The following is a 22,751-nucleotide window of genomic DNA, read 5'->3' as shown; positions in this document are numbered from 1 at the left end:
CAAAAGAACTGGCCCTGTTCTAACCTACCCAAGTACAGCCATAAGGCACATTTGACTGGGAGACCCCAATGGATAGGTTAAGCCATCTAATTGGAAATATTTCTCATTCTTCATGCACAATGGCATCTTTCCTTCCATGAAGCATGTGAGTTGTGTCTAAGAGAGAGAGAGAGAGAGAGAGAGAGAGAGAGAGAGAGAGAGAGAGAGAGAGAGAGAGAGTGTAGGGGAGGGGGTGCGGCGGAGGCGGGTGGTGGGGGTTGTCCGGAGTGAAACACAGACCCAGCACATAGCGTACACTTGAGTAGCATGAAGACGTGAGTAGTGTGGCCTCTAGCAGCAACATGATTTGAACCAGGTACCTCTGAGTCAAGTACCACTGCACAAGTTTGTTTCTGTGACCTGGGCTATGTATGAGGGGTAGTCATAAAGCTTTATCACCACCTTGGTGAACAGATATGAATTTCTGCACCGCACTGCTCTGCTTTATTTTATCTGCTTCAGATGCATCAACAAAAAATAATTTTATTCCCAATACAACTAGTCTTGGTCTCTAGAGAGGGGAGGGGGGGAATTTATGACAGTCAAATCCAAATTCTATTCTGCCACGTCAATGTTCTGGTACTGTACCATATTTTTCATCTTTTTAATAGTTAGTCTTACATTCAAGCTTACACTCACAGGTGTTTCTTGTGCCTCCTTACACCAAAAGAACTCCATGTTTTATAACACTTACTTGGACAAAATCTTTAATCCAAGTTTGCTCGGATCATTTTCTTGTTTCACTTTCTTCTTTCGCTTTCTGTTCCTGTTCTTCTTTTTTCTTCTTTCTTCACCTGTATTATTATCTTTGCTCTCTTCAGCAGCATCATCTGACTTCATTTCACATTCATCACCTGCAAAAATTTCTATTTTGACATTTGTTTTCTACTACCCAATAAATAACGTTGTGCATGTCCTGCTTAGTGTAGCAGTCGTACATAGGTACCAAATATTTTACTAATGGAAATTTCTACTTCAAAAACTTGTAGAAATATGCAGCTATACACTCACAGTACATGTAAAATAAATAAATAACAAGTATACATGTTTACTAATGTTAATACCAGGTTACAAATATGGGGGAGCATATAGAGAGAAAATATTTACAGGCCACGAATGAAGAATACAAGAATAATTTTCAGTAAATTACTGCATCTCCATGAACCATGAGATAACAATGAGCATTAAGTCAATATTGTCATCCATCCTTAGATTTACTCATTTTGCTTTTGATGTTCTTTGACTATCACAAGTCTTGATTAATTACAAACAAAAATATTATAAGCAACCAGTTAAATAAACAAGAGGTAAATATGATAAAGCATTTTCCAGATGTAGCACACACTGTACCACCACACTACACTCAGCGTGAAGGGTTTCGCTGTTCATAGCTGTAGAGAGAAACAGCTTCTCTCTCTGTCCCACAACTAACTGGATTCCATTTGTGCCACACACACTGCAGCCTGGGAGTTGGAGAGTTAGGTTTTCAAATCGCAAGAAGCCTTGCTAGGATGAAGATGACCACTCAGATTTCCAAGCAGTGACAGGATTGAAATCATTGGCTAAAAGTCTCGTGATGGTTCTCGAGACTGGTTGACAAGATTTCAGTCAGGCTGTGGGACCTTGCTGAATTATACCATGCATGGGAAGAGAATGATTCTTCTGTATTCTTCTCTATAACTGAGTGAGCACTTGCAGTTTTCTTATGTGAGGTGCAGTGATTCTGCTTAGCACCGGGCACCACTGAGCAGACTTAGGCAAGCGGGCACATACAATCCATGTGATATGTCGTAGCTGAAAATCTGCAAAGTAGGTGTGGAATCTGTTGAGTCATACAGCCGAATAGCACTCCAGTGATGAATAAAATAAAGTCAGTGCTACTGTTCTAAAAGTGTTTGCATCACTTCTCCAATAAACTTCAGTTAGCTACTGGAATAAATTATCACCGCTCTTCTGTTTTGCAGCCATTTTTTATCTAAGGTGCCGATACGTAAGTGATTACTACAAGGTGACACCTAGGGTTTCTGTTGCACTGTAATACACTGTCTCTGAATGTTACCTGCAGACAGTAGTTAGCATACTGGTTGCTCAGATGGAATTCTGAAATTTCTTTATTAAGTGGGTTTGGTTTTAGCTTCCATCTCCTGAAATAATTATCTATTATGTGCACATGCTCTATCAATATTTCTTATTGAAACAACCTGTAGATGGACCATTGGAAGTTGAGCAGAACAAACGTTAGAGGCTCTATGCTTCATTCAAACTTACTGACATAGACAGTAGATTAGTATTTATAATGACTGGGGTGCTAAGGCCCATCTGGTTAGTCTGATTCAAGTTTTGTGGTTCCTCTATATCATTTCATAAGAATGCTAATGGGCTATTAGTTCTCTCATCCTTCTTCAAATGAGCCAGAAATGCTTTTTTAATGATCTCTCTAGAGAAGACACTAATCTCCAATCAGGACACTGCCTCAGATCAGACACATCAACCTTTCTACCATCATCAACAATGTCTTACCAGGACTCTGATTCATTAGCATCTGGTCACCCACTGATCTGTCATACATACTCTGCAAGCTGCTGTATGATGCACAGCAGAGGGTACCTTGCACCACTGCTAGTCATTCCTTTTTTTTGTTCCACTCACAAATGGAGCAAGTGAAAAACGACTGTCTACATGCTTCCGTACAAGCCCTGTTTTCTTATATCGAGTCTTCAAAGTCCTTATGCAAGATGTATGTTGGTGGCAGTACAATCGTTCTGCAGTCTGCTGCAAATGCTCTAAACTTTCTCAATATTGTTTCACAAAAAGAATGTCTTTTCTCCAAGAATTCCCATTTAATCTGATCTGGCATGGAACTCGAGCATTCATTACTCAAAAATGAGTTGCGCAAGTCTTCTGTACAAAGTCTTCTGTAGAGATAAACCACACTTTCCTATAATTCATCAAATAAACAAAAGTCAATCATTGGTCTTCCCTGCAACCAAGTTTATGTGGTCATTCCTGTTTATGATACTTTGCTAAGTTCACCTAGTTATTTAATCAACACAACTGCATCAAGGGACACACCCCTAATATTGTATTTAAACATGACATGATTGTTTTCCCTACTCATCTTTATTAACTTACATCTTCCAAAAATTAGAGCACACTGCCATTCATCACATCAAACAAAAATTCTATCCAAGTTATTCAGTATCCTCCTACAGTCTTTACAAGACAGCACTTTCCCTTACACAACAGCATCATCATCAGAAACAGATTCCCGCTCACCCTTTCTGTCAGATCATTTATGTAAATAAAATAGAAAGAAACTTCCACATGGGAAAAATATATTAAAAACAAAGATTCCAAGACTTACCAAGCGGGAAAGCACCGGCAGACAGGCACATGAACAAAACACACAAACACACACACAGAATTACGAGCTTTCGCAACTGGCAGTTGCTTCGTCAGGAAAGAGGGAAGGAGAGGGAAAAATGAAAGGATGTGGGTTTTAAGGGAGAGGGTAAGGAGTCATTCCAATCCCGGGAGCGGAAAGACTTCCCTTAGGGGAAAAAAAGGACAGGTGTACACACACACACACACACACACACACACACACACACACACACACACACACACACACACACATATCCATCCGCACATACACAGACATAAGCAGACATATATCTGCTATGTGTCTGTGTATGTGCGGATGGATGTGTGTGTGTGTGTGTGTGTGTGTGTGTGGTGTGTGTGTGTGTGTGTGTGTGTGTGTGTGTGTGTGTGTGTGCGCGCGAGTGTACACCTGTCCTTTTTTTCCCCTAAGGGAAGTCTTTCCGCTCCCGGGATTGGAATGACTCCTTACCCTCTCCCTTAAAACCCACATCCTTTCATTTTTCCCTCTCCTTCCCTCTTTCCTGACGAAGCAACTGCCAGTTGCGAAAGCTCGTAATTCTGTGTGTGTGTTTGTGTGTTTTGTTCATGTGGCTGTCTGCCGGCGCTTTCCCGCTTGGTAAGTCTTGGAATCTTTGTTTTTAATATAGATCATTTATGTAAATAGAGAAGAAGATCAATCCTATCACACTTCCCCATGGCGCACCTGGCAATACCTTTGTCTTCAATACACTCACTGTCCAGGGCAACATATTGTTTTCTATTACTTAAAGTCTATGAACCACTCACACATCTGAGAACTTATTCTGCAGGCTCACTCTTTTGTTAAAAAGTCTACAGTGTTGTACTATGTCATATGCTTCCCAGAAATCTAGGACAATGGAATCTTTAGTGTTGCCTAGTCCACGTTTTGCAGGATATTGTGTGAGAAAATGATGAAACCTCGCATTTGCACAGAAGAAAGAAAAAGTTTGGGCAGGGGTTTGTGGTCATACATAGTAACTTTTTTGTGGGAGGAAGGGGTGGGTGGGGTTTTGTTGAACCTTAGTCAGACACCAAGGCATCAACTAGGCCTTCACAGATATTCCTGCAGAGGGTGGCTCTATCGGAAGTAATATTGCAACATATTGCACAATGGGTTACTGCAAAAGCTAATATGCAGGGCCACGCCGTCTAAACCGGTGGTATAAAGATGCCTTAATTACTACCTAGATGCCCAGTCTCATTCCTGTATTGAGCACTCTCATTAGGCATTCCTGTCTTCTTCTTCTGCTGCTGCTGCTACTACTGCTATTACTTTTAAATGTACTTTGGTGGCAGTAGAATCATTCTGCTGTCAGCCACAAGTGCATGTTCTCTAAATTTTCTCAATAGTGTTGTCTTCCCGTTAGGGATTCCTATGTGAGTTCACAAACGATCGAACCATCTCCATAAGACTTGCGTTTTGATCAAATCTACCAGTAACAAATCTGGCTGCATGCTCCTGAATTACTTCGATGTCTTCCTTCCATCTGACCTGGTGGGGATCACAAACACTTAAGCAGTACTCAAGAATGGTTGCACAAGTTGTTGTGGAGGTGGTAGTGGTGGTATGTATAGGGCACTCAACAGTGAGGTCACAAGCAACCTTACTTGACTAACTGGATACAAAAGGTGAGTTTTGTTTTTTGAAAGCATGCACAAAAATGGAAAAACATAAAATGTAATCGACAGCCACCTTAGGACACTCTCACTCATTCATATACACACTTTCACAGAGAACACCAAAAGACTCATGCCTAAAGGCAGTTTGTGATTAAAATACCAAACTTCGACTACACAACATCTAAATAATACAACAGGAAAATGTGCCTGGTTGAACAATGGGTAAATAATAGATGAAGCAATCACCATTGAAGCACATTTAAATCTTCTATGTAAGACACAGGGTGGGGCAAATAAAAGTGGCCAGGACGAGTGGATACAATTGGACGTGAATGCATGCATACAACCACACCCTGTGACATGCACATCAAGTGTCCGCTCACCCTGTGATCCACATCTGTACAAAACATAGTGGGGCCTGTGTCAGTGTGAGTGGAACAGTTCAAAGGGGGTGATGGTATTCACAGTGAAGCAGTGGATGTTTGTTGTGGAAAGTTACATGACAACAAAGTCATGAAAACGGTACGGTATGGTTAGTTGTCTGCTGAGAAGTTTAACAGTGTCAAAGTGCCAGCAAAGTGTGCTATGTAACACTTAGTCCGAAAATGGCATCAGACAAGATCTGTTTCGAACAAGTCAAAATAAATTCCAAAATTTGCCTGCACACCAGAAAATGTGGCTGCAGTTCAGCACAAAATACTTCAGTGTGCTACCAAATCAACCAGATGCCTGTTGCAAGAGATCAGCACATCATGGCAATCATGCAGATTAATACTCCACTTGGACCTGCACATGCATCCCTACTGAGTGTCTATTGCTAATGCATTAAGGCCAGAAGATGCTCCTCAGCACCTCCAGTTTTGTGAGTGGGTGCTCACTGAGATAACAATGAATGACTTGGACATGGATCTTTGTTCTTTATGTTTGATGAACATTTCAGATGAGATTGCAGTAATTCCAGCAGTCCAGCTTCAATCCAGCTGGTAAGTTGGTTGCATCCTACAAATCTTGGTAAAAAGCTCGCTCTATTAAAATACCTGTACATCACAAGCACCATGTACTGATGGATCCTCCTCCTGGAGGAGGAAGCCACATGTCAGAGGACAGTGTCCTGTCTGGAAGTGCATTAAGAGTACTTCCTCCTGTCACAGCATTCAGGGTGAGGAAAGACATGGTTGTTGTTGTTGTTGGTATCATCAACCACAGCTTGTTATTCCTCAACCGTAACCACTCCTCCTCCCACAGACGCATGATTCCTTTATAGATGAGCTACGCTTCACTGAAACCCTCTCAAAAACCCGAAGTCAATTATTCACCTTCCTTACTACTGCTCTTCTGCACCCATTCCATTTTATATTGCTTTGCAACATGACATCTAGATACTTAATCAATGTAACTTTGCCAATCAGGACACCACTAATACTGTAATGAAACATTACAGAATTGTTTTTCATAGTCATCTGTGTTAACTTACATTTCTCTACATTTTCAGCAAGCTGCCATTCACCATAGCAAATAGAAATTTTAAGTCATCCTCTATCTTTCTATATAATGTAAATGGATAGATAAAAAATCTACTGACCAAGCACAGACACGTAAATACACACACAAAAAGATTTAACTTTTGCAAGCATTTGGTGCCAATAGCTCCTTCTTCTGGCAGAAGAGTTGAAGTGGAAGGAAGACAGGGTGAAGGAAAGCAACTGGAGAGATTTAGAGACGGGGGCACAGTTCAGAAAAGTTGCCCAGAATTCCAGGTCTGGGGAGATTTAGTGGACAGAGTGAGAAGGAAAAGTTACTTCTCATCTTGTTCAGCAAGTCTCCCCAAACCTGGGGTTCTGGATCACTTTTCTGAACTGTACCCCTTTCCTTAAACCTCCCCTGTCCTTTTCCTTCATTGCTCTTCCTTCCCTTCTCTTCTGGGAAAAGGAGGAGTCAACAGCTCTGAGAGCTTGTAGAACCTTTTGTGTGTGTGTGGGGGGGGGCGCTCCTGCCACCACTTGGCAAGCAGATTTTTTATCTATCCATTTACATTATATAGTCAATAGCTGATTATCCTTGTTGTTGTATCTTTCTAGAGTCACTCAATGACAATACTTCCAATATACTACAGCACCATCTTAAACAGTCATAGATTGCTGCTCACTCTATCCGACATGTCATTTACAAGGTTTGTCTGGAAAATGCGTATAAAAGTTGAATAATGTCTTTATGTTACAGGTTGCAGGTTGCAGTCACCACCAAGTGGGACTACTGCTGTAATCAATCCCATCAATGCTCAGTTTGAGTCAGAGCACTCTGCGTGAAGGTGGGAGTGTGTGGCAGCTTGTTGACAGTTACCCTTTTTCACCTGTCGTCGGCATGGAGCTCTCTCTGATTGAGGAACAGCGCGTCAACATCAAGTTTCTTGCAAAGCTAGGCAAGAATGGCCGTGAGATTTTTGAGTGTTTGAAACAGGTTTACGGAGACAATTCTCTGAAGGAACCAACTGTGAACAAGTGGTTAAAAAGGTTCTGGGATGGCCGAGAAGAAGTGAACGATGACCCTCGCCCAAGTCGCCCGTCGACATTGAGTTCCGATGCAAATGTTGAACGAATTTGGGCTTGTGTTCTTAAAGACTGTAGATTGACAGTCAGAATAATTGCTGACAAGCTGTCAATCCACAAAACAATCGTTCACAAAATCCTGACACGAAAACTTGAAATGAAGCAATTGTGCGTAAAAATCATACCAAAGCTCTGGACACCATAACAGAAAGCAAAGAGGGTTGAGTGCTGTGAGGATTGGTTGGAAGCAGAGGAACGAGGGGACTTTCTCAACCGAGTCAATCACTGGAGACAAGTCCTAGTTTTACGAATTCGATGTGGAGCTCAAAACTCAAAGCAAGGAATGGAAACTAGCATGACAACCAAGAACAAAAAAGTTGTGAAAAGTCAAGGTTCAATGTGAAGACAACGTTGATTGTTTTCTTTGATTCTAGGGGCATTGTTCACAAGGAATTTGTCCCTCCCGGCCAGAGAGTGAACGGAAATTTTTACATTGAAGTTCTGACACGTCTCAGAGCTTGTGTGGCCTGAGTTCGACCAGAGTTGGCAAAAGAGGGCTGGTGTATCCTTCATCACGACAATGCGCCCGCTCACACGTCGCTCGTTATGTGCGAGTTTTTGGCCCGAAGCTCAATCACCGTGACAGACCACCCGCCTTATTCACCCAATTTAGCCCCATGTGACTTCTTCATGTTCCTAAAATGCAAAATGGTGCTTCAGAGGCGGCATTTGGGAGATGTGGAAGCCATCAAGGTGGAAACGACACGGCAACTGAACATCATCACAACTAAAGACTTTCAGCAATGTTATCAACAGTGGAAACGGCGTTGGCAGAAGTGTATCACGTCTCAGAGCGAGTACTTTGAAGGAGACCATATTGTAATACCTGAATAATTGTAAAATAAAGTTATTAATCAACATTTATACATATTTTCCGGACAAACCTTGTATGTAGACAGAAAACGAGTGGTTCCATCACGCTTCCCTGGTGCACTCCTGACAATACCCCTGCCTCTGATGAACACTCACTGTCCAGGACATTGTACTGGGTTCTATCACTAAAGAAGCCTTTGAGCCACTCACATATCTGGGAACCTGTTCCATATGTTTGGAACTTTGTTCGGTCTGAAGTAGAGCACTGTGTCAAACCGTTTGTGGAACTCTAGGAATATGGACTCTGCCTGTGCCCCTTCATTCTTGGTTCACAGGATATCAAATGAGAAAAGGGTAAGCTGAGTTTCACATGAGTATTGCTCTCCACATCAATGCTAATTTGTGGACAGACACTTTCCTATCCCAACGAAATTTACTACACTTGAACTGAAAATGTGTGCAAGAATTTTGTAGTAAACTGATGTTAAAGATATTGGTCTGCAATTTTGTGGGTCTGTTATATTACCCTTCTTATAGCAATTACCTTTACCTTTTTTTGCAATTGCCAGGGACTCTGCACTGGCAACAGATTCATGATAAATGGAATCTAAGCAAGTGGCCAATGCTGAAGAGCACTCTCTGTACAAACAAACTGAGATTTTGTCTAAACCTTGTGACTTAATTTGTTTTCTACTCTTTCAGTTGTTTCTCAACATCAGGGATGTCTATTTCTATGCCCTCCATACACATGTCTGTATGGTCCTCCTGTGTGAGTGGTTTTTTAAATGTGAAATTTAAGACTTCAGCTTTCATTGGCTATCTTCTATTGTCACACCAGTGAGTGACTGGATAGAAGCATTCAACTCGATTTGTGATTTTATGTAGTACAAGATTTTTTTTTCCCCAGCAAGATTCTTTGCTAAGGTATGATGGTGGAAATTGTATGCTTTGTGCAACGATTTCTCTCCCAACATTTGCCTGTTGACACTTCCACAGTCTCTTTTGCTGAGAGAGTCCAGCAATATCTTTTTCCTCGGCATTTTCTGAATTTTGTTATTAAACTGTGTGTCTTTTCCACCCTTAATTGACTTACTTGCACATACTTCTCCAGAGCATGCTCTTGTTCATGTTTTGTAGTTATCATTCATGGGCAACTTCAACAATATTTCTGTCAGTGCCTGAGATCTATTTGTGCTTGTATACTTTGTATTGTTTCTGTTCCTAGTGTCAGCTGCCATTCAGTGTATTGAGCTTCACTAAATAAACATTAGATGACCTTCAAACATATCCATAAACTTCTCAGTGAAGAGAAGTTTTAAGGGAAATAAAATCAGCTCCCAGTCACAAACATAGTTTTTACTTAAAGCACTATCTATATATAATTCAATTTTATACATACTGATACTTTTTGGAGCCTTTATAATGTATGAATATAGATCAGTCCTGGATTCAACAATAGGCACTACAGATAAAAATGAAGAGCAGGTAGTTTCTTAGACAAAATACAGTACGAAGATTATCAAGTATATAAAACAATTATAAAAACCATACATTATACATACACACTAAAGGAGATACATTAGTGTTTCTTCCACAGATTCTAAGTGAAATAATTCTCATGGATCTGAAAGAAATTATACAAAAATTTGTAACATATTTTCATCTATGAGGTAACAACAAACTTGTCACAAAAAATGTACATGAATAATGCACTGAGGTGCACATAATTGTTCTTAGGCTATTATAGCAAAAGTCATCAAAAGGAAACGAGCTTATAACACTTATTTATACTGACCATATTAGTGTACTAGAGATGTGCAGAAGTCAGATTTTACATACCAGTCCATTGTTTGATATTACTAATAATATATGCAAAAAATGCCTCCACTAAGAAATTTGTCGGTGGAGTAGGAGGAGCTGGCCACCAGCAAATTCTTTGGGATTTTATTAGCTGAAAGCCATTTATGGCTGCAGCCATGATACACATGATGTGTGTTCTTGAATAATGGAAACCTTTCTGGGCCAAAAAAAGTGACTTTAAATTTGATGTAAAATAAGGGAAAGGCAACTGCTTATCTATGGAGGACTGGTGTGTGACACACAGAAACACACATAGAAAACAGTTAATAAGAGCTTTCCAGCTCTTGCTCCTTTTCTAGTAAGAGTACACAAATTCGCATACACAGTGTGTGGTTGTGTGAGTGAATGTGTGTGCTCTTGCTACAAAAAGAGCAAGAGCTCGAAACCTAATATTAACTGTTTTCTATTGCGTGTTTGTGTGTGCCATGCACCAATCCTCTATAGGTAAGCGGTTGCCTTTCCCCTATTTTATGCATTTTTCCAAACAGGAATTTCCATTTTTGACTTTTGAGTTTTATGAATACTACTCTATTTCTAGCACTCATTCCACAAACTGACCAGTTTGTTTGAGGGGGGTGAATTAAAGTTGTCGCCATTTATGACAAAGTTCGTTAGAGAAAAAAAAAAAAAAAAAATGGGAAAGCAATATTTAGTAGTCCCAGTTCCTCAAACAGGCACCTGCAGCATGTTCTTGAGTTCACACCAAAAATAACTAACATTACACTCTTTGGGACTCTGAAAATTTAAGTTTGGCTTTATGAGTTACTCCACCAAATGATCCAGTACGACATCATGGAAATTTTATTTTTACATCATCAATGTCTGACATTATCTGCACTTCATACAGAGATTTGTTTAGACACTTCAGCAGTTCTGTCATATGCCCCTCCTAGTAGAATTTATTGTGAAGCTGTAATCCCAAATACTTTTTATATCTGCTTGTCATCGTATGTTAGGCATGTATTGGGCGAAAACCTCTCACAAGTTCTGAACTGAGACTGTACTTGATATGCTATGCACTTCAATATTTATATCATCTGCAAACAGAACCAATATGGCATCTGGTAACGTTACTGATGAAAGGTCATTGACATACACAAGAGAAAGTAAGGGCCCTAAGTGGAACCTCATGGGACACGACATGTAATTAGTTCCCAGTTTGATGATAACTGTCAGCTTAATAAAGGACACTTACCAACTTTCACCCACAGTTTTTTGTGAGAGTTATACAATTTGAACCATTTTCAGGAATGCTGACAACAGCGAGCATGGAGGAAAGTTTGAGTTATAACTTCGCCATATTTCAGCCTACAGGCCGCCCTCATCTGCTGACAGGCAGAGACCGCTGACAGTTGAAGAGAGTTGTAATGTGTAATAGGCAGACATCTATCCAGACCACCAGACAGAAATTCCAAACTGCATCAGGATCCACTGCAAATACTATGACAATTAGATCTGAGGTGAGAAAACTTGGATTTCACAGTCGAGAGCTGCTCATAAACCACACATCATGCTGGTAAATGCCAAACGACGCCTCGCTTATTGTAAGGAGCGTAAACATTGGACAATTAAACAGTGGAAAAACATTGTGTGGAGGGAAGAATCATGGTACATAATGTGGCGATCCGATGGCAGGGTATGGGTATGGTGACTGCCTAGTGAATGTCATCTGACAGAGTGCGTAGAGCCAACAGTAAAATTCGGAGGTGGTGTTGTTATAGTGTGGTCATGTTTTTCATGGAGGGGGCTTGCACCTCTTGTCGTTTTGCATGGTGCTATCACAGCACAGGCCGACATTGATGTTTTAAGCAACTTTTTGCTTCCCACTGTTGAAGAGCGATTCAGGGATGGTGATTGCATCTTTCAACATGATCAAGCACCTGTTCATAATGCACGCCCTGTGGCGGAGTGGTCACACAACAATAATATCCCTGTAATGGACTGGCCTGCGGAGAGTCCTGACCTGAATCCTATAGAACACCTTTGGGATGTTTTGGAACGTCGACTTCGTGCCAGGCCTCACCGACCGACATCAATACCTCTCCTAAGTGCAGCACTCCCTGAATAATGGGCTGTCACTCCCCAAGAAACATTCCAGCACCTGCAAGAGTGGAAGCTGTCATCAAGGCTAAGAGTGGGTCAACACCATACTGAACTCCAGCATTACCAATGGAGGGCACCACAAACTTTTAAGAATTTTCAGCAGGTATCCGGATACTTTTGATCACATAGTATAGACTTAAGCGTCAGGAAGTCATTTCTGAAAGTATTTGTATGGAGTGTAGCCATGTATGGAAGTGAAACATGGACGATAAATAGTTTAGACAAGAAGAGAATAGAAGCTTTCGAAATGTGGTGCTACAGAAGAATGCTGATGATTAGATGAGTAGCTCACATAACTAATGCGGAGGTACTGAATAGAATTGGGGAGAAGAGAGGTTTGTGGCACAAGTTGACTAGAAGAAGGGATCAGTTGGTAGGACAAATTCTGAGGCATCGAGGGATCACCAATTTAGTAATGGAGGGCAGTGTGGAGGGTATAAATTGTAGAGGAAGACCAAGAGATGAATACACTAAACAGATTCAGAAGGATGTAGGTTGCAGTAGGTACTGGGAGATGAAGAAGCTTGCACATGATAGAGCAGCATGGAGAGCTGCTTCAAACCTGTCTCAGGACTGAAGACCACAACAACAACAACAACAACAACAACAACAACAACAACAGTGTAAGTGCATAACACTGTTTTCCAACGTTCCTCCTCCTCCTCCTCCTCCTCCTCCTCCTCTCCCCCCCTCTCTCTCTCTCTCTCTCTCTCTCTCTCTCTCTCTCTCTCTATCTATCTCCCTCCCTACCAAACTGGTAATTCTTTGATAAAACGGATAATTCTTTGATACTTCAGGCTGTGTATTAGCAACCAATCCCTTCTTTTATTCCATTTTAGCTATTAATTTCTTTTCTTGTTAATTTCATTCACTACCTCTTCATTATTTATCCAATATCCCCACACAATCTTCAGCATTCTTCTGAAGCACCTTGTTTCTCTTACTGTCTGTGCTCTTCACTATCCATGTTTTACATCCATATTAAAGTACGCTCCAAACTAATGCTTTCAGAAAAAGACTTCTTAACTATTTAATTTAGATGTTACAATATATCTTTTTACCTTAAAACCTTTAATGCTGTTGTCAGTCTGCATTTTATACTCCTTGTACTCATCCCACTATCCGTTATTTTGCCTTTCAAATAGCAAAATTCATCAACTACCTTTAGTATCTCAATCGCTTATCTAAGACCCCCACCATCACCTGACTTAATTTGACTACACTCCTTCAACTTTGTTTTACTTTTATCGATATTCATCTTAAACCAACTTTTCAAGACAGTATCTAATCCATTCAACAGACCTTCCAAGTTCTTTGCCACCTCTGACAAAATTATGTCACCAGTAAACCTTAATGTTGTTATCTCTTCTCCTTGAGTTTTTGCTGTTTTCTCTTTAGTTTCCTTCTGCTTGATCCAAGTACAAAATGAACAACATGGAGGTAAGGTAATTATTCACTATAACAATAAAAATAGTTTTTTTGTCATGATATGCAGCTGAAATTACAATTTGAACTGCTCAATAAATGTAGCCAATCTTATTCTCAGATCACATTTGTTGGCTTTGGGCCATGCCACAAATCAGTCGATCACTACAGTACTCCTTCCAAAATATATATAGGGTGTTTCACAACACCTATTACAGGCCTCTATATGTTGCTCAGATGACTTAGTATATAAAGTTTTGATAAAGGATCCATGTCCGCATATGTACCGTTTGGATATTAAATAAGTTTGAAGATCAGATCACTTTCTAATCTATTTATTCGCCTTCCTGTACATAATTGTGGAGCTGCATAATGGATGTATTGAAGACTTTTTCAATATAGCCTCAGACCCTCACATATCATTTTTGTCCTACAACAACAGCTGAGAAAAAATGATATGATCGTATCTAGGAAGTGTGGTGCTCCATGAATGAGCATCAGGATTTGTGGACTGTGTGAAAGAATGTTTCACAGATACGCCTTGTGCTATGAACCGCAGGGTCGCCATACAGAGTAGCTCTAGTAGAGCACAAAGGTCAGAACTGTGCATATTTGAAGCAGGAGATTTGAAAGTGATCCAATTTTCAAACTTATTTTACACCCAAACACTACATTTCCAGATATGGATGCCCTCTCAAAACTTTATCTATTAAGTCCCCTCTGCAACCCCTAGTAGCATGTAATAGGAACCGTGAAACACCTGTAAAAAAGGTGTGTCACTGGCAAATTCAAGGCAATCTTTCATGATCCAAAGTAACTACACATAATCTACAAGAGTACAGATGCTTTCAATTTAAGCACTCAAAATTTCTTATCTCTTTACTGGTCACTCATTGGTTACCCATAGCCTTCTGTTCACTCTGCCCTGGCTGGCACTGACATTCTTCTAAATTTCAGGCCTGTCTCACCATAGCAGCAAGCTTTTTGTGTTTTGCATGTAGCATTCCCACACGACTACATGCGAAGTGTGGAAAGCCTGGCCATCATGATCAATAGTCTTCATTCCTACAGATTTCTGCATCACAAGAAGAAACTAACAAAATAAGCCCCCATTCCAAAAGATTTTCACATAAAAAAAAAATTGTATGAACAAATTGTCTGGCAAATGCACCACTACTTCATGAAAATTAAGGTGTTCTAATACTTCCTTGTAGTCATCTTGGCTGTGGACAAAAAAATGTAATTGCAAAACAACAAGCTTTCCACTAGATTAATTCTCAGATCAGAAACATTTGAAAGAATCTGCCATTTTCTGTAGTGATGCTGTTTACAATATACAATTTACTGCAATACGCAATTTACTCTCAACAAAAATAATATTAACTCACCACTGTCAGCTTCTGTTTCTTGTTCCCGCCTTTGTTTCTTTGACTTTGCTTCTTCTGTTGCCACACTTTCAGACTCGTTATCAACTTCGGCATGGCTAGTTTCATTTTCTGTATCAGCATCGTGCATTTGTGGATTTGAGTCTCTGGATTTCCTTTTCCTCACAGTCTTGCCACTTCCAGCATTCTCCACTGTAGATTTTGATGGAGGTACCTCCTCTTTTTCAGCTTCTTGAGAAGTCAACTCGCCTTCATTGTTCTTCTGCTTTTTCTTCTTTTTCTTTCTGCTCAGACCAGTATCTGCACCGGTTTCACTATCGATGCTAGAATCTGCATTTTCCAGTTTTCTTTTCTTCTGGTTGGTTGGTTGTTCAGAATCAGATTTCTCTGCAGTTTCTGTAGTCATTGTGGTTTCCTCTCCATTTTTATCTTCCTCAGATGTTTGCTCAAATGTTGCTATGCTGCAAAGGTTATCTGGTGGCATCTGAGCTGGTAACCGACAACCCATGGCACCAAAAGCCTATAAAATAATTTTAAGTTGTACAATCTGGTGTTTCTACTATTACACAACTTAGCTGTATGTACAGTTGAGAAACAATGTCAGAATACAAAGAATGGAAGGAGAAAAGGTAACTGTTCATCTTACACTGTATGGTCAACATGTATGGTATAGCAATATGCACACTTACAGATGGTTTAAAGGGCAGTGCATGGGTGGAGCTGTCATTTGTACTCAGGTGACTCAAGTGAAAAGGTTTACGATATGACTATGGCCGCATAACAGGAATTAACAGACTCTGAACATGGAATGGTGGAATTCAGTATTCCGAGATCCACAGTGTCAAGAGTGTGCTGAGAATACCAAATTTCAGGCATGACTTCTCAACAGGACAATGCAGTTGCCAATGGCCTTCACTTAACAACTGAGGGCAGCAGCCTTTGCATAGAGTGTCAATGCTAACAGACAAGCAGCAATGTGTGAAATAATCACAGAAATCAATGTGGAACATACAGTGAATGTATCTGTTAGCACAATGTGGGAAAATCTGGCATTGATGGGTTGTGGCAGCAGAAAACCGATGAGAGTGCCTTTGTTAACAGAGCAACATCACTTGCGGCACCTCTTCTGAGCTTGGGACAACATTAATTGGACCCTAGATGACTGGAAAACCGTGACCTGGTCAGATGAACCCCGATTTCATTTGGCAAGAGCTGATGGGAGAGATCGAGAGTGGCACAGGCCCCACAAACTCCTGGATCCAGGTTGCCAACAAGCTACTGTGTGGTGTGGGCTGTGTTTACAAAGAATGGACTGGGATCTTTGGTCCAACTGAACCAATCATTGACTGGAAATGGTAATGTTCAACTACTTGGGGACCAAACAATGATGGAATTTACATAGATGTACAATGAGCCATGTTACCACCACAGTTGTTCACGATTGGTTTGAACATTCTGGACAATTTGAGCAAATGGTTTGGCCATCGAGATCTTCTGATGTGAATCCCAGTGCACATTTATGGGATGTAAGTCAGACATCAGTTCGTGCACAAAACCTTCACTGGCATGACTTTTGCAATTATGGATGGCTATAGAGGCAGCGTGGCTCAATGTTTCTGCAGGGGGCTTCCAACAACTTCTCGAATCCACGACACATTGAGTTGCTGCACTACACCGGGCAAAAGGAGGCCTGACATGATACCAGGAACTATCCCATGACTTGTGTCACATCAGTGTAAATAGGACTGAAAACATTGATGAGCTGTCCAGCAACATCCTTCTTCAGAGTTATTAAACAACCCACGTTCACATGTATGCCTACATTGTCTCGGCACTACAGTCTGATTAGGGTCACTGGTTGTGTCAGACAGAATGGTCGAGAGAAGCAAGGAGGGCTGGCCCAGTGGTAAACATCCCCATCCTACTCCCATGCTGCTTCTCCTCTTAGCTGTCAGCCCCCCTTTCATTCCACACCACCTCGCTCCATGAATCGCTGTGGCTACAGGAGTGTGTGTTTGGGTGGCTCTGTAGCTATGTGAGCGAATATGTAAACTTTTACTGGAAAAAGAGCCAGAGCTTGAAACTAGTATGAATAGTATTTCCTGTTACGTGTGTCTATGGCTCGAATACCAAACTGCTATAGGTGAGTGGTTGCATTTACCTTATTTCACATATCTGAAAAAGGCATATGCATTTCTTGGGCTAAAATAGAGTGTAAACAGTCAATGTCACTATTAGTTCAATTCTGAAAATCTGTATGAACCAGTAAAGTAAGCACTGATATGTCTAGAAACTATGTTCTAACAGAAGGAGCACAAAGAACAGGAATAAGTAGTGCATAAAACTAAAACAGTCCATTCACTGCCAGGTCTCTCTTAGTCTAGTTGGTAGGACTGCAGTCAGTGTTGCAAGTGTGGCTAGGATGTACTTAGGCAAGTTTAAGTCCTAAGCCCATGCCCCAGTGTAATATTTCTTTACAATGGAAAAATTAAGCATGACCAATCAAAACGAAATCAACACCTCATTACACATACATTTGTATCTCTATGAATTTGTAACACTAAATCTATAAATATTTGTATTATTTTATGTCTTCCAAACTATGTTTGCTGCAGTGCACAGATGCCACTTGACAAACTTACAGTGCCATCTATTGGCTGTTTATTAACTTGTTTTAGTTTTTCGTAAGTTTATGTTTTTGTAAGTTGTCACATTCAGAATTTGTTTAATGTGTATACACATGAATCATGTGTCATCTTATAATTGAAAGCTGTTACACTGCAAAATTTCTGTAAACAACACATATTTGTGAGTGGTCAACAGGGCATTGTAACAGCTATGAAATAACTGTTCAATGTGTGATGCACACACTGCAAGTAGAAATCTGCCTAGTGAGGAATGTGAGCTGATATGTGACAAGAGTGCTGAGCACTTGGAAATGGGCAATATCAAGAGGATGATTTATATTTGTGGGAAATATGGTCATAGTATTACTTGAGGAAATTCAATGCTATTAAGCATGTGTGGATTTGCTCACTGACAAAGCTGAAAGAAGCCTCTTCTTGTGCCAACAGCTATGGCAACATACTAAAAAACTTGCTATACTTCAGTTAGGCCCCAATCAGTTTTGTAAATTGACCAGTAATTCCAAACGCAATGTAATTGAGAATATAGTATTCCAAACAAAACTGTCACATTTTTGTCCATGTGAAATATTTTATCCCAAACTAAAATCGGTTGCTCTGTCATGGAGTACAGGCATGAGCCATACAGCACCACTGTTTCAGTAATTAAACATCTGAATAGTTAATAAAACATACATTGACATAACTATGTGCTTAAAACTGCATTCAATATGGCAACTTGTAGAGTAGAATCAAATTTCTTGGCATTACAACGAACCTATGTAGATGGCACTGTTCCAATTAGTTATGGTTAATGTAGTACAGTTGCAAGTATTTGAATACAGTGTGATTATTCTGAGACATATGTAACAGTGAATGTCATTCTGTTCCTTTGGCAAAACACACACACACACACACACACACACACACACACACACACACACACACACTAGTGCTGCCTGTGGGAGCATGCAGGAACATGGTAGGTACAGAACAGGGCTGCTTGGTGCAGCATTAGGAGGTTGTTCTTCAGGAGGAGGGGAGGGGGGATATAGAGGGGAAAAGGACTATGGAGGTACACTGGAAAGACAGAAGGTGTGTAGTACTGGAGTAGAAACAAATGACTGCCATCTATATTCTTGCCATCAAAACCAACTTTTCTGAATTATGCACGTCGGAACTCTCCTTGTAAAATACCCTTCAATCCTGTAATACCACCTGGCCTCATCCTTCACTAGTCCCTACCCTCCGGTGCCTACCTCATTTCCTGCTCCCACTACGTGCCTTTGATCCTGCCAAACCACCTCCACTGTTCTTTTTCATTAACCCCCCCCCCCCCCCCCCCCGCCCTTCCATCTCCATGCACAGCCTCACAATTCTGCACCTAGCAGCCCTATGCTGTCCTCACCACGTCCCAGAGGCAGCAATAGTATCTTCCCTCATTCCTAACCTGCTATACCTCCTGCTGCCCAACGCATGCCTCTTCTGTACCCCTATTACCTACTCCAACAAAGATGGCTGCTCACTTCAGGTAAGTCATAGTCAGGCCTCAGAGTGGTGCGAACAGAGGAAGTGTGAGTGTGCATGATTCGCAGTGGCAAGGACCAGTGTTCCATGTAGAACTCCAGCCAAATAGCGTCAGTCTGTCATGTCTGTTTGCAGCAAGTGCATCAGTGTCCATTTAGCATTATTTTTCATGTTATTCTGGATATGGTGAGGTTACTTAGCTACTATAGTGCTCATTATGGGTGAAATAAAGCACACATAACAAGTATTACGTTAAGAAGTGACAATGACAGCGTTCCAAGCATATAAATTCTGCTAAGTGGAGTCATGAGCAGAAGCAGAGGCTGTGGCCAGGTGTAGTGCTCACCCCTGCATTGCTAGTAACCAGGGTAGGTAACAGCTGGAGCATGAGGTGAGGTGTATACAGAGAGAGCACACTGGCACCACCACAAAATATTCTCTGGCTCTCTCTGCGCAGAACGCACTCTGCTGCTGCCTTTTTAGGTCCACACCACTACAGGGCCTGGAGGCGACAGCGGCCATGTGTGTGGGAGTTGCACCTGTGTGGATTTCCTACATCTAATTAATGACTTCAGGTACTGCCCTATACCTATTTTTTCCTGTGGAATTTGAGCTGGAAAAAACAAGTCAGGAATTCCAGCAAGAGTGGTGGCTGCACGGAGAAGGAAAAACTGTTGAGCAGTGTCCATCAGACAAGTAAGTACATATGCCAGAGAAGCAATGTCAAGTGAATAAAAATGGATAGTGCTTCCTTACATAACAATTCAATTTTCACAATGTGTTTGTTAGTCATACATGGTCGTCGCCATTGTGGAAGAAAGTAGATGAAATGGCAGATCCACTCTGTACTAAGTGACAGGTCAACGATGGAAAAGTTTGTTCTCCTACACAAGGAACTACAGGAATATCCGTACAAATTTTTTAAGTATCGTCAATTGTCAGGTAATTCATTTGAAAAACTCTTATCTCAGATGGAAAGCAACATTTCCATAGTGGCAGAATAAAACTAAGGGAACTTTTCTTAACAAACAGAATTAAATGAATACAATCCTAATGTTTATCAAAATGACATGTAACATATTATGGTTATATATCTAAAAACAAAGATGATGTAACTTACCAAACGAAAGTGCTGGCATGTTGATAGACACACAAACAAACACAAACATACACACAAAATTCAAGCTTTCACAACCAACGGTTGCTTCATCAGGAAAGAGGGAAGGAGAGGGAAAGACGAATGGATGTTGGTTTTAAGGGAGAGGGTAAGGAGTCATTCCAATCCCGGGGAGCGGAAAGACTTACCTTAGGGGGAAAAAAGGACAGGTATACACACACACACACACACACACACACACACACACACACACACACACACACACACACACACACACATATCCATCCGCATGGACACAGACACAAGCAGACATTTGTAAAGGCAAAGAGTTTGGGCAGAGATGTCAGTCGAGGCGAATTACAGAGGCAAAGATGTTGTTGAATGACAGGTAAGGTATGAGCAGCGGCAACTTGAAATTAGCGGAGGTTGAGGCCTGGTGGGTAACGAGAAGAGAGGATATACTGAAGGGCAAGTTCCCATCTCCAGAGTTCTGGCAGGTTGGTGTTAGTGGGAAGTATCCAGATAACCCGGACGGTGTAACACTGTGCCAAGATGTGCTGTCCATGCACCGAGGTACGTTTAGCCACAAGGTGATCCTCATTACCAACAAACACTGTCTGCCTGTGTCCATTCATGCGAATGGACAGTTTGTTGCTGGTCATTCCCACATAGAAGGCTTCACAGTGTAGGCAGGTCAGCTGGTAAATCACGTGGGTGCTTTCACACGTGGCTCTGCCTTTGATCGTGTACACCTTCCGGGTTACAGGACTGGAGGAGGTGGTGGTGGGACAGGTTTTACACTGGGGGCGGTTACAAGGATAGGGGCCAGAGAGTAGGGAAGGTGGTTTGGGGATTTCATAGGGATGAACCAAGAGGTTACGAAGGTTAGGTGGACAGCAGAAAGACACTCTTGGTGGAGTGGGGAGGATTTCAAGAAGGATGGATCTTGTTTCAGGGCAGGATTTTAGGAAGTCATATCCCTGCTGGAGAGCCACATTCAGAGTCTGATCCAGTCCCGGAAAGTATCCTGTCACAAGTGGGGCACTTTTGCAGTTCTTTGTGGGAGGTATTGGGTTTGAGGGGATGAGGAAGTGGCTCTGGTTATTTGCTTCTGTACCAGGTAGGAAGGGTAGTTGCGGGATGCGAAAGCTGTTTTCAGGTTGTTGGTGTAATGGTTCATGGATTCCGGACTGGAGCAGATTCGTTTGCCACGAAGACCTAGGCTGTAGGGTAGGGACCATTTGATGTGGAATGGGTGGCAGCTGTCGTACTGGAGGTACTGTTGCTTGTTGGTGGGTTTGATGTGGACGGATGTGTGAAGCTGGCCATTGGTCAGATGGAGGTCAACGTCAAGGAAAGTGGCATGGGATTTGGAGTAGGACCAGGTGAATCTGATGGAACCAAAGGAGTTGAGGTTGGAGAGGAAATTCTGGAGTTCTTCTTCACTGTGAGTCCAGATCATGAAGATGTCATCAATAAATCTGTACCAAACTGTGGGTTGGCAGGCCTGGGTAACCAAGGCGGCTTCCTCTAAGCGACCCACAAATAGGTTGGCATACAAGGGGGCCATCCTGGTACCCATGGCTGTTCCCTTTAATTGTTGGTATGTCTGGCCTTCGGAAGCAAAGAATTTGTGAGTCAGGATGAAGTTGGCTAAGGTAATGAGGAAAGAGGTTTTAGGTAGGGTGGCAGGTGATCGGCGTGAAAGGAAGTGCTCCATCGCAGCGAGGCCCTGGACGTGCGGAATATTTGTGTATAAGGAAGTGGCATCAATGGTTACAAGGGTGGTTTCTGGGGGTAACAGATCGGGTAAAGATTCCAGGCATTCAAGAAATTGGTTGGTGTCTTTGATGAAGGATGGGAGACTGCATGTAATGGGTTGAAGGTGTTGATCTACATAGGCAGAGATACGTTCTGTGGGGGCTTGGTAACCAGCTACAATGGGGCGGCCGGGATGATTGGGTTTGTGAATTTTAGGAAGTAGGTAGAAGGTAGGGGTGCGGGGTGTCGGTGGGGTCAGGAGGTTGATGGAGTCAGGTGAAAGGTTTTGTAGGGGGCCTAAGGTTCTGAGGACTCCTTGAAGCTCCACCTGGACATCAGGAATGGGATTACCTTGGCAAACTCTGTATGTATTGTTGTCTGAAAGCTGGGTGCAGTCCCTCAGCCACATACTCCCAACGATCAAGTACCACGGTCGTGGAACCCTTGTCCGCCAGAAGAATGACAA

The 22,751-nt window shown here is 41.6% G+C and overlaps 1 protein-coding gene across 1 annotated transcript in view; it reads right to left on the bottom strand.

Moving 5' to 3' along the window:
- LOC126281227 (la-related protein 7) overlaps positions 1-22,751 on the bottom strand; it is a 79,889-nt gene that overhangs the window by 32,683 nt on the left and 24,455 nt on the right. Inside the window, exons 5-6 of the mRNA XM_049979995.1 lie at positions 15,260-15,776; positions 734-893 (exon numbers count right to left, since the gene is read on the bottom strand). Coding sequence (XP_049835952.1) covers positions 734-893; positions 15,260-15,776 — 677 coding nt within the window. The remainder of the gene's footprint in view (positions 1-733; positions 894-15,259; positions 15,777-22,751) is intronic.

The sequence above is a fragment of the Schistocerca gregaria genome, chromosome 1 (genome assembly GCF_023897955.1).
Source record: "Schistocerca gregaria isolate iqSchGreg1 chromosome 1, iqSchGreg1.2, whole genome shotgun sequence".
NCBI lineage: Eukaryota > Metazoa > Arthropoda > Insecta > Orthoptera > Acrididae > Schistocerca > Schistocerca gregaria.
This window is presented reverse-complemented; position numbering and strand designations above follow the sequence as displayed.